General features: G+C 53.8%; 1 protein-coding gene across 1 annotated transcript in view; it reads right to left on the reverse strand.

Annotated features, from left to right (window-relative positions):
• The window catches only part of ENH_00010820 (pre-mRNA splicing factor prp8, putative), a gene marked incomplete at both ends in the record, with an annotated part of 12,807 nt that continues 307 nt past the window's right edge, over positions 1 to 12,500 (reverse strand). Inside the window, 14 exons of the mRNA XM_013578828.1 lie at positions 1 to 614; positions 854 to 1,242; positions 1,649 to 1,886; positions 2,547 to 2,769; positions 3,010 to 3,206; positions 3,997 to 4,125; positions 4,315 to 4,447; positions 4,646 to 5,743; positions 6,208 to 6,363; positions 6,710 to 7,029; positions 7,252 to 7,978; positions 9,356 to 9,799; positions 10,178 to 10,844; positions 10,953 to 12,500. The exon at positions 10,953 to 12,500 is cut by the window's right edge and continues 307 nt beyond it. Coding sequence (XP_013434282.1) covers positions 1 to 614; positions 854 to 1,242; positions 1,649 to 1,886; positions 2,547 to 2,769; positions 3,010 to 3,206; positions 3,997 to 4,125; positions 4,315 to 4,447; positions 4,646 to 5,743; positions 6,208 to 6,363; positions 6,710 to 7,029; positions 7,252 to 7,978; positions 9,356 to 9,799; positions 10,178 to 10,844; positions 10,953 to 12,500 — 6,883 coding nt within the window. The remainder of the gene's footprint in view (positions 615 to 853; positions 1,243 to 1,648; positions 1,887 to 2,546; positions 2,770 to 3,009; positions 3,207 to 3,996; positions 4,126 to 4,314; positions 4,448 to 4,645; positions 5,744 to 6,207; positions 6,364 to 6,709; positions 7,030 to 7,251; positions 7,979 to 9,355; positions 9,800 to 10,177; positions 10,845 to 10,952) is intronic.

Here is a 12,500-nt window from a genome sequence, read left to right on the forward strand (position 1 = left end):
CTGCTGCTGCTGTTGGTGTTGGGGTGGCGGGTGGGGGGGGGGGGGGGGGGGGGGGAGCCGTACATGAAGGCCGCGATCTGCGTGCGGAGGTCGGCGATGGAGATGAACTTCTTCAGCAGGTTCTTCGGCAAGATGTACGTACACCCCGCGGGCGCGACGGCCTCCGAAGACACGTACAGGTGGCGCGTTCTGAGGTGTAACGACGCCGCGGAAATCGCGCGAACTCGCCAATCTGTCTTCGAACTAAACACTTGTTGTTCGTGAGGAGATTGAGTGGCCACTATCATGTCTTCTCCGTGAATGTTGACGCTGCGAGTGGTGGTGGAGGTCACTTGCTGCTGCTCGCGGGCCTGCGCCTCGATCTCGGCGATCTGCTGCCGCTGCAGCGACGGCGGCGCGATCTCCATCCCGAGGATGATATCCCGGATTTCCGACTGAGTCAGAGAGGCCACGTTTACATTATTCTTTTTTGCATAATCTCCCAAGATCAAGTCCTTCAGCCCCACCTCCACGTGGATCCACTCCTCGTCCGTCAGCGACGGCCAGATGTGGTGCGGCTGCGTCACCACCGACTTGTGCGGACGCAGCAGCACCTTCGCACGCTCCGTGTTCACCTGCGCAGCAGCAGCAGCAGCAGCAGCAGGAGTCGGCGAACCAGCAGCAGCAGCAGCAGGAGTCGGGGAACCAGCAGCAGCAGCAGCAGCAGGGAGGAGAAGGAGCCCGGCTGTGCGGGAACTGCAGCTGCACGCGCAGCAGCGCCGCCAACCCGTCCGCGAGCACCCAGCAGCAGCAACTGCAGCAGCAGCAGCAGCAGCAGCAGCAGCAGCAGCAGCAGCAGCAGGAGGAGGAGTACTTGGAGGGCGCGGAGGAGCAGGAGGAGGCGGGAGAAGGCGGTGTAGGCGGAGATGGACTTGAGCCAGTCGTCGAACATGTTGAAGAGAACCATCTCGGGCTGCGTGGCTCTGAGGATCATATCGCCGAACTTCTCTATGCGCATGAGGGCCTGGAAAGGCAGGTTGAGTTCGCTGCCTTTGATCACAATGTTGGGAAAGTCCAGCAAATGGACTTCCAGAGGGTCCAGCATTCCTTTGCGAGTGGCAATGATTTGCTTCGGCTGCTCCTCCACGGGCAAAGACCGAATCAACGCAGCCACTTCTTCCGCAGTCTTCCACCGCGCCAGCTGCGTCAGCCGCTTCTGCCCCGCCCACACCGAAGTGTGAATTATCTTCAAAAACAACTGACCTGCGCAAACACAAAACTCCGAAAAAACTCAAAAAATTAATGCCACTCCTGCCTTTAACTTCGCCTCCAGCAGAGGACTCCAACGAGGGGTCACAAGGGGGGCCCCAAACGAGGAAAAATGCCAAAAACAGACACAAGACACACTCGGGGGGCCCCACGCGGCCCCACAGGGGGCCCCAGGGGGCCCCCAACCCTGTTTCACCAGGGCTGAAAGATCAGGGTTTATTAGCGGGAACTGAACTGCATCTCCTCAAACCCTAATAAACCCTTATATACCACTTACAAACCCTAATAAACCACTTACAAACCCCAATAAACCACTTATAAACCCTAACAAACCACTTACAAACCCCAATAAACCACTTCTAAACCCTAACAAACCACCGCTAAACCCTAGAAGGCGGACCTGTGCGGGGGTTGAAGATGAATATGACTCCGTTGACGGGTTTGGTGGTGAGGTTTCCTTCGAAGGTTTTGTGAATTGTGACTCTGTAAACATTTGTGTCATCTATAAACCAAACTGTTTGATTAGAAAACAATTCTCCATAATTTTGCGAATTCAAATAAGGCTCCGTGGGCTCCGAAGAGTACAACTGCAAACCCTTGCGAATCCGCTCCCGCAACACGTACAACGCCGGGTTCGCCTGCACACCCCAAACCCTAAACCCTAAACCCTAATTAACCCTCAAACCCTAGAAACCTCAAAACCCTAATTAACCCTCAAAACCCTAATTAACCCTCAAAACTCTAAGGAACCCTCAAAACTCCAAGGAACCCTCGAAACCCTAAGGAACCCACAAACCCTAATGAACCCTCAAAACCCCAATAAGCACTCACAACCCTAAAGAACTCACAAACCCTAATGAACCCTCAAACCCTGATCCTACTATCTAAACCCTGATTCTCCCTCGAAACCCTCCTCAAAACTCTAAAGTCCCTCCAAACCCTAACTGCCCCTCAAAACCCTAACGTCCAAAACCCTAATCTACTGACTCTTCTACAGACCGCTCACTCGCCCTCCCAATCGACACCAAACAACCCTAAACCCTAAACCCTAGGAAGCCCTCATAAACCCTAAGCTAAACCCTAATAAACCCCAATCACCCCCAACAAACCAGTATAGGCCCCACAAAGCCTACCAACCCCCAGAAACCCTAGCAACCCCCCCTAAACCCTAACAACCTCAAATAAACCCTAACCCCCCCCAACAAACCCTCACAACCCCCAGTAAACCCTAACGGCCCCCCACAAACCCCAATCCCCCCAGCAAAGGCCGGAAACCCTAAACCCTAGGGTTTGCGGACCTTCATGATCTTGTTCATGGCGCGCTGCATCAAGGGTTTGAGGCCCGGGAACCAATTGCCAAACGCGGAGTGGAGGTTGTAGGCCAAGTCCACTCCCACCAAAACCCCCGAAGGCGAAGGATAAATGGACATGTTGTCAGTTGTGTAATCCAAGAACTTGGAGCGGCAGTACCTCTCTATGTCGTGGCTGTCGTAGTCTCCCCAGCGCAGTTGCACGTCCAGCCTGCAGCAGCAGCAGCAGCAGCAGCAGCAGCAGCAGGTGCGCTGCAGCAGCAGCAAGCAAGCTGCAGCAGCAGCTGCAGCGGCGCCGCAGCAGCACGCCCACTACAGCAGCGGCAACCGCACCGCAGCAACAGCCGCAGGCAGCGCAGCAGCAGCAGCACGCCCCCAAGCAGCAGCAGCAGCAGCAGCAGCAGCAGCAGCAGCAGCAGCAGCAGCAGCAGCAGCAGCAGCAGCAGCAGACCAGTGCTTGGTGGCGGTGGCTCCCTCCATGATGTCCTTGCCCTCGGCGAGAAGCGAGGGTTTGGAAATGGACCATTTGTAAGTTGCAAAAAGCAAAATGTCTGCACAAGAAGAATTCATTTTGTAAGACTTTCGAGGATGAATAGTTTCTTTCTGCACTGTTTCCACTTCCAAAGAGTCCAACTCCATGTCAAACACCTGAAACACACCAAACCCCAAACCCTAAACCCTAAACCCTAAACCCTAAACCCGAGCCCTTGGCCGCAACAAGCCGCAGCCGGAAGTTCAGCTCCCCGCGCATAAACCCTAAACCCTAACCCGTGGCCAGCCAGGCACACGCAGCCGGACGCTCAGCCCGATCTCATAAACCCTAAACCCTAAACCCTAAACCCTAAACCCTTCTAAGGACACAACACGCGGGCTGCAGCCGAAGCCGCGGCGGCGGGCTAGGGTTTAGTTGTTGCGACGAGGGTTTAGGGTTTGGATATTGGGCCTCAGTTTCCTGGTGAGAAGATTTGTTTATTTCAACGGAGCTGCAAAAGCAACTCCTCCAAATTAGCATGACTATTATAGTCATCCTTGGCCCTAAACCCTAAACCCTAAACCCTAAACCCTAAACCCTAAACCCTAAACCCTAAACCCTAGCCGCGCCAGCCCTAAGTTAACCAAGAGCTCGCCGAAAGGAGGCGCCCCACTCCCCACAAAAAGTAGCACATTTACCAACGAAAGCCCCCCAGCTTTGCCACCCGTAAACCCTAAACCCTAAACCCTAAACCCTAAACCCTAGGAGCAAAGTATCAGACAAAACCACCAAAGAAACAGCGGGAAAAACACCTAGCGAGCCAGCTGCTGCCCCAGAAACCGCTAACCCTCAAAACCCTAACTAGACCCTCGAAACGAATTCGTGACCAGTGGTCCACTGAGTGGTCCAGCAGCAGCAGGGGGCCAAACCCTTTTATCTTTTTTCTGTTTTTGCAAACCCTCTTACTTGGCACAAGTCCATTACAATGGACTCGTGGACTTTTTGCCACAAGTGAGCTCTGAAGATTTGAATCAAAGATATCTTCAAAGTGGGAATCTTCCCGTGCATGAAAATGCCCGTCAAGTCCAGTTGCACCTGCGCGAAAACCCCAAACCCTAAACCCTAAACCCTAAACCCTAAACCCTAAAGCTCTGAAGCCAGCCGTGCAACGGTGTAGTTCACGCGGCCTCTCAAATGCGCTGCCAGCCGCCACTGCCGCGGTGGCGGCCCGCCGCAGCACTCCCAAACCCCAAACCCTAAACCCTAAACCCTAAACCCTCGCACCTGGAACCCCACGTAGACGTTGGCCCTGTTGATTGTGGGGGACCACCAAAGCGTGAACCGCCTATTAGGGATTTGGTTTAATCCGGATCTTTGTGCATTGGTCAGTTTCTTGTACTTCATGCTCTCCTCGAATCTGAAGCAAACCCTCCCTAAACCCTCCTAAACCCTAAACCCTAAACCCTAAACCCTGCTCCCTCCCCCGACGACCCTCCGCACCCACCCCAAACCCTACCCCCAACCCTCCCAGTTCCTCCCCACCCCTCCCACGCCGGATCCCCGCCGCCCCCGAACCCCCAAACCCTAAACCCTAAACCCTAAACCCTAGCCTGACCCGGAGGCCTTTTCCCAGAAGAGCCCCTCCCAGGTGGGGAAGTAGGTGCCCTTGAAGAGGGTGTGTTCGAGGATGCCCTCGACTCCGCCGAGGGCCTGGATCATGTCAGTGCGGTAATTGTTCAAGTTCCAGAGTTTTCCGTCATGTCTTTGGTGAGTCCACCAAAAAGGATGGGCTTTGAGCTGCTGGAACTGGCGGAAGTCCTCGCGGACTCGCCAGCCCTTGTCGTAGGCCAGCGTGTGTCGGTCTTTCTGGAACAAAGTGTTGATCCTGGGGATCCCCCGATCCCAACTATCTTCGAGATCCTCCAAAGTGAGTCTGCGACTTTGCGCAGCAGCTTCTGCGCGCTTCAACGCGTACTCCGCCCACACGCGCTGCGACTCCACGAACTCGCTTTCCCACGTTTGCAAGTACCTGTACAAGTTGGGGATGAGTTGGTCTTCTTCGTGCGACATTCCGGATCTAAAGTGAGTTATTCCGGACTCTGTTTGTTGACTATATCTCAAATCGGACTGGGGAATTAAAATGTGACCCATCGACAGCATTCCCAAGCCCCCCAGCTCCTTGGGAGTGTAGAAGACCACCGGGGGAAAGCGGGAAGGCATTTTGGAGTTGAGTCCGATTTTGATTCGCGTTTGGATTTTGTTTTCGCACTTCACCAACAAGTCCAGCAGCGCCTCCGTGTGCACCACAGCCTCTCGGAAATAAGTCATCAGCGAGATCAAAGTGGTGTTCCACTTGTTCGCAATTTTGGTGAAGGTGGTGGCGCCGCTGGACATCAAGACCATGCGGACTCTGTTTTCGAATCTGCGCATTCCGTCTTCGCCAACTTTCAGAAAAGCCTGCGCTGCCATTTCTTTCGTGGCTTCGTTTTGCAGCTTCCAGACCCCCTCCCGCTGCAGGAACTGCTCCGTCTGCAGCCGCACCTTCGGCAAAATCCGGCACTCGAAGCCCCCCATGCTGAACAGCAAGTTCGGGTTGTCTACGGAGTAGACGGAAGCGAAAGAAGAAGTCCAGTTCAGAGTCGCCAAAGACCGCGGCAGCCGATTCGCCATTTCCCAAAACACCGCGCGACCCAAGTTCACGTCCCGCTTCATTCTGCAACAAACGCCACACACACAAGTACTCCCACGCAGCTGCTAAGCACTAGAAACCACACGCAGCAGCAGCAGCAGCAGCAGCAGCAGCAGCAGCAGCAAGACAGCAGCAGCAGCAGAAAGAGAGCAGCAGCAGCAGAAAGAGCCGCAGCAGCAGCAGAAAGAGCCGCAGCAGCAGCAGCAGCAGCGAGCAGCAGCAGCAGTAGCTGCAGGGCTTGTGCGTGTAGCTACTTTTAAAGGAAATGGGAGCAGCAAAGAAAGGCTGTTTGCTGCGAGGTGCAGCAGCAAGAGGGAACTTTGGTTGCTTCCACTTTTAATTTTGGACACAAAAGACCAGCAATTCCTCAAGTTCGGGAAATTCAAATTTAAGAACTTTTGAAAGAAAAGGAGTTGTGGGGCCGAAGTCGAGCAGCTAAGAGCCCCGGACGCCCGGCTAGGGTTTAGGGTTTAGGGTTTAGGGTTTACCTGCGCATTCTGCAGTCCCTCGGCCAGCAAGTCTTGTTGGGATACCCCACGACGTTCTCGTTGTTCGGGTCCGGGTTTTCCGTCAAGTATCTTTGAACTAAATCTCGACTTTCTTCTTTTGTGAATTTGAACACCACCCAGAACCGGTCAATGTACCTGCGGTGTACAGACACCCAACGCACACGCAACACCGTTCAAGAGCTAGCCACCCAGCTAGCCAACTAGCTAACTAGCTAGCTAGCTAGCTAGCTAGCTGCCAGTTCCCTAGCTAGCTAGCCAGCCCCCAAGCCCGCCACCTCCCCAGCTCCCAGCCAGCTAGCTACCCCGTGGGAGCGCCCTCCCTCCCCGCCGCGCCCCCCAGCCAGCTCCCCAGCTAGCTAGCTCCCCAGCTAGCTAGCCAGCTAGCTCCCCAGCTAGCTAGCTAGCTCCCCAGCTAGCTAGCTAGCTCCCCAGCTCCCCAGCCAGCCACCCAGCTAGCTAGCTAGCTAGCTAGCTAGCTGACCTGCAGTAGAGGCGAATGGGGTGCCTGGTCTCCGTCTGCACATCGGGAAAAGACAAGAACTCATTAGGGAGCGCAGGCGGCCCCGCAATCTCAGTGGCGCGGGTGAGGCCCAGCAGCAGCAAGTCGAGGACCAGCGCGTAGTACTGGAAAACGAAAGAAGAAAACTGAAGACCCCGAATGAGGCCGAAGGAGTTGACGTGCGACATGTCTTTGAAGCTGACGCCCACGTTGTTCTTGGCAGTTATGTAGTCCGCGATGTTGTGGTCCACTATCAGACGCAGCAGCCGGTTCAGCAGAGTCAAATCCACCTTCTCGTACACCTGCAGCAGCAGCAGCAGCAGCAGCAGCAGCAGCAGCAGCAGCAGCAGCAGCAGCGGCAGCAGCGGCGGTGGTGGTGGTGGTGGTGGTGGTGGTGGTGGTGGTTCCGCGATTCGCAGCCGGAACCCAACCCAACCCCACCCCGACCCCCAAACCCTAAGCCCGAACCCCACCCCACCCCCAAACCCCAAACCCTAAACCCTAAACCCTGAATTAGGGTTTACCTTTTCGAACTTGCTCTCGAGGAGGACCAGGGTTTCTCCGTCCGCGGTGTTCCAGACGTCAGTGAGGTTGTTGATGCCTTGGCAGAACTTGAAGACGAGGAGCGGCGGCGGCTCCGCGTCTGCGGGTTTGACCCAAGAGGGAAACAAGTGCCTGGAGTCGCCTTCGTACCAGAGATACTGATCTAGGTAAGCGTCAGTGATCTTTTCAAGAGGATCTATTTCATAAATGGGAACTAAATGCGAATACAAGTCCATAAACTCAAGTCTAAGTTCCTTAAAAGCCCTCTGAGTCAACAAGTGCCGCTTTATCCGAGACAAAGCCTCGTGGGGGTTGTCATAAGCCTGCTCAATCAGCCCGAGTTCCTCTCGCTGGCTCTGGTTGAGGCGGCTCTTGACGGAGTAGAACTCCTTGAGTCTTTCCAAGGCCAAGACCAGCAACTTGGTGTCGTGTTTATAATTCAAAGGGGGAAATGGAATATGAGTGAACCTCCGAGACTCCAGCCAGTGAACTGCTGTTGTGTAAATCGCCACCGCCTCCTCCCCGCTCAAGTACGGGCCGTCCTTCAAGTACGCGTGCTGCCGCTCCTGCTCCGCCTTCAGCCACAGCCGCGTCAGCCGCCCCAAATTCTTCCGGCAAACTGTTTTGTCCACAGTGGCTCCTCTCCGGATTCGCTCTCTGTTGTAGTAAGCTGCGTTCGTCCACCAGTCCGCCTTCATCTTCACGTATCTGCAAACAATCCATGCATGCATGCATGCACTTGCATGCATGCAGTTGCATGCATAAAGTGCATGCATGCAGCTGCATGCAGGTGCGTGCAGGTGCATGCAGCTGCATGCAAGTTGAAAAGGTCTTTGGTTCATTCAGAAGTGGTCTTCAGCGCATTCAGAAGTGAACAAGCTGAACATGGTCTTTGTCTCATTCAGAAGAGCTCTTTAGCGCATTCAGAAGTGCTCTTTAGCTCATTCCGAAGTGAACAAGTTGAAAAAGGTCATTATCTCATTCAGAAGTGCTCTTTAGCTCATTCCGAAGTGAACAAGTTGAAGGAGCTTTTCATTTCATTCAGAAGTGAACAAGTTGAAGGAGCTTTTCATTTCATTCCGAAGTGAACAAGTTGAATGAGGTTTCTACTTGACTCGAGATTTCGATTCCATTCGGAAATAACCAAGTTGAAAAGGATTTCCACTTCATTCGGAAATGATCAAGTTGAAAAGCAATTTCATTTCACTCAGAAATAAATAAACTGGAAAACAACTCCATTTCTTTCAGAAATGAACAAACTGGAAAACAACTCCATTTCATGAAGAAATGAATAAACTGGAAAGCAACTCCATTTCATTCAAAAATGAACAAGTTGAAAACAATTTCATTTCACTCAGAAATGAATAAACTGGAAAACAATTTCATTTCATTCAGAAATGAACAAATTGGAAAACAATTTCATTTCATTCAGAAATGATCAAGTTGAAAAACAATTTCATTTCATTCAGATATGAACAAGTTGAAAAACAATTTCACTTCATTCAGAAATGAACAAATTGAAAAACAATTCCATTCCATTCAGAAATGAGCAAGTTGAAAAACAATTTCATTTCATTCAGAAATGATCAAACAATTCATTCCATTTAGAAATAAAAAGTTGAAAAACGACTTCATTTCATTCAGAAATGAACAAGTTGAAAAACAATTCCATTTCATTCAGAAGTGATCAAACAATTCATTCCATTTGGAAATGAACAAATTGAAAAACAATTCCATTTCATTCAGAAATGATCAAACAAACAACATTTCATTTCGAAATAAAAAGTTGAAAAACAATTCCATTCAGAAATGAACAAGTTGGAAAACAATTCCACTTCCATCGGACATGCGCAAGTTGAAAGACTTGGACTTCATTTCAAGTTGAAGCAAAACTTCATTCCGAAACGAGAAAGCTGAAGAAGTTTCATTCAAAACAAGAAAGCTGAAGAGGATTTCTCCAGAATGCAAAAAAAGAAAGTTGAACAAGAAACTCCAACTCAACCCCAACACAGCCGCGCACCCAACTCGGCACTCAGGGTTTAGCTAGGGTTTAGGGTTTAGGGTTTAGGGTTTAGGGTTTGGTACCTGAGGATCATGTTCTCGATGGGCGCGGGGAGCCCCGGGACCTTCCAGGGGATGTTGGCCTTCCAGCAGCGCCAGGCCTCGGACAAGTGCTGCAGAATAGTCCGCGCCTTCGAGGCCTTCACGCCCTCAGGCATGAGATCGAGAATGTCGTGCATGACTGCAGCGCGAAGTTCGAGATCGAAGTGCGACTCCACGCGCTGCTTGGTGACCGTCTTGGCCGTGCCCTTGGACACGCGGCCCTCGAACTGCCGCGCCAGCAAGTTGCCCAGCCAGCGCTCCAGCAAAGGCAGAACGCCCCGCAAGAAGAAGAGCCACACGCGCCACCCCGGAGCCCAAAAGCCGCACCCCGGCCCCTTCCCCACCGGCCCCGTGTTGAACCGGTAGTATATCAGGTGCTTCAGGTCTTTGCACATCCGCACTTGCCGCATCAGCCGGTACTTGTACCTGCAGCCACCCACTCGCAAAGAAACCGCAAGGGAACGCCAACCATTCAGCTTTCCCGATCCTCACGGATCCGCCGACTCGGAGCGAGAACTCCGGCTAAAATCCACTTTAAAAACCAAGAAAGTACTCATGCAACAAAGCAAACTCGCAAATTCAACAAATTCAAGACTTTAGTGCAAAAGTGCCGCCGCCGCCGCGCACCCCAGTTTCAGGTGTACAGGCACCTCCGGCGCGCGGGAAGCTGCGCCGTTTTTGCAAGTTTTTGCAAGTTTTTGCAAATCTTTGCAAATATTTGCAAATCTTTGCAAAGATTTGCAAGGATTTGCAAGGATTTGCAGAGATTTGCAGCTGTTTGGGTGTTTTTGTGCAAGTGCTCACCGATACATTCCCGTGAGTTGTCCGACGTGGGCGAAGATGTACTGGAGGCCGTCGGCGAGCTGGAAGGCGTCGACGTTGCCGAGTCGGAACTGGACGTGGGAGTCGACGGTGAGTTTGGTGAGGCGGAGGATTTCCCTGCAGAGGTGAAAGGCGTTTCCGAACCTGGACTTCTTGCGTTCCTTGGTGGTGAGGGTTTTGACGGGCTTGAGGTTGAAGTTGTAGTCGAGGTGGAGGTAGTTCAAGTTCTTGCGGTGGATCAGCAAGTTCAGCATGTTGTACCCCTGGCGGGCCACCTGCAGCCCCGCCTCCACCCAGTCGATCTCCGTGACTTGGAAGAACTTGGTGGTTTTGAAAACGCGAAAGAGGTTTCTTTTCTTCAGAGACTTCGGCGGCCGCGAGTGCAGGTGGCACAGCACCCAGCACTTGAGCAGTTTCTGGTAAGAAACCCGCACTTTCACGGGATAGTTCTGCGGCGCATGTTCTCGAAACCAAGTTTGAACTAATGGCACATCTTGGGCCCTTCGCATGCGCCCCGCTCTTAAGTTGAAAGGCCTGCAGGCCCAGTACAGCGAAATCCCCGCGGCTGTGGTGTCTGTACACAGCGGACTCTCCTCCAGAAACGCACGCACGCTCCAAGGCAACTCGAAACCCTCCACCACCGACGGGTCTGCACACAAACCGGAAAACCCTAAACCCTAAACCCTAAACCCTAAACACAGCCAAAACGCCCCCTCCCCCTCCCCCAAACCCTAAACCCTAAACCCTAAACCCTAACCCTGGAGCGCGTCTGCGGCTCCCGCGGTCTTGTAGGCGGGGAGGGGGTTGATGATGGGGTCGAAGTAGAAGGCGGGGAGTTCGGGGTCTTCGGGTTTGACGAAGGAGACAGCCGGAGAATGATAAGGAGGCAGGGCCACGCAGCGGGGCCTGTTGTTGTACAAGTGGGGAAAAGCGACTCTGTACTCAGTGCGGATTTGTTGTCGAATAATTATTTTGGAGACATCATTGAACTCGTTCCAGTCCTCTTCTTCTTCCTGAGAGTCTCTGAACAAAGGCTCGAACTTGGGGCCTCCGGGGATGGCCAAGTTGAGGGCTTTTGCAGTGCAAAAAGCTTCTAAATTAAATAAATAAAAATAATTCAAGTCTTGTAAATCCGAAAGAAGTTGATGCGCCAGCCGCTGCAGCACGGCGAGCTGCTGCACCTCCAGCCGCCAGCGGCGGTAACTCGGGCCCGGCACGTGCTGCTGCTGCTGCTGCAGCGGCTTGCTGCAGTAAAGCCAGTCCGCAACAGCAGCATCTTCTTCTTCATCCAACTCCATTCTGATGGCTTCTAAAGGCTCCACTGCCAGCACATTTTCCCCATAATCCAACGGAGGCTCTTCATCATCAAAAGGGGGGAAGCGCATGCGTTTGAAGTGCCTTCTGTCTCTCTTTTCTCTCCGCATTAAAATCCAACAAGACCCCCACTGGGCGAGATAAACTGGCTCTATAACAAAGGGGGTCTCAGCCACAAAAGTAATAGCTCCCGTGGAGTGGTAGAGGACCCCCACGTTGCGGGCTTGTTCCCAAGGCATGGGCATGTTTTCGAGGAGTTTGAAGACTGCATGCGGCAAAAACTTCAAAGCCCCGAGATAGACTCTTCGGTCTTGGCGAAATTTCCTGCTGCTCATGTCTCCGTGGTCTTTAACTAATTTCCGGAGATGTTCCGGAGGCATGGGCTCTTTTGCGGTGTACGTACACCCCAGCTGCTGCCGCCAGCTGTACCGCTTCGAGGTCAGCTGCTGCCACTTGCGCGCCTTCTCCTGCAGCAACTCCTCCTGCGTCTTCGCCTTCCCCCGCTGCTGCTGCTGCTGCTGCTGCTGCGGAGGGGGGGGAGGGGCCTGCGAGGCCTTCCCGTACGCGCCGCCCACCTGCTGCTGCTGCTGCTGCTGCTGCTGCTGCTGCTGCTGCTGCTGCTCCTTCTTTTCGGGGGGCTGCGGGGGGGCCGCGGGGGGGACGCCCAGAGACGCGGGCAAGGGTACCGAACCCGGGACCCCAGCTCCGGCTGCTGCTGCTGCTGCTGCTGCTGCTGCAGCAGCAGCGGGAGGCAGCGGGGGCTGCACGAAGGGGGCCCCCCGCGCGCCAAACCCAGGCGGAGGAGGGGCCCCCAGAGGGGGGGGGGCCCCCAGAGGAGGGGGGGGCCCCTGCTGCATCCACGCCGGCACCGGCATCGTGCCCCGCTGGTTCGGCGCACCCGCTGCTGCTGCTGCTGCTGCTGCTGCTGCTGCTGCTGCTGCTGCAGTCGGCAGCAAAGGAGCAGCCGGACGCCCCGCGCCTCCGGGAAACC

Source organism: Eimeria necatrix, genomic scaffold (genome assembly GCF_000499385.1).
Source record: "Eimeria necatrix Houghton genomic scaffold, Enh_scaff132, whole genome shotgun sequence".
NCBI classification, from domain to species: Eukaryota; Apicomplexa; class Conoidasida; order Eucoccidiorida; family Eimeriidae; genus Eimeria; species Eimeria necatrix.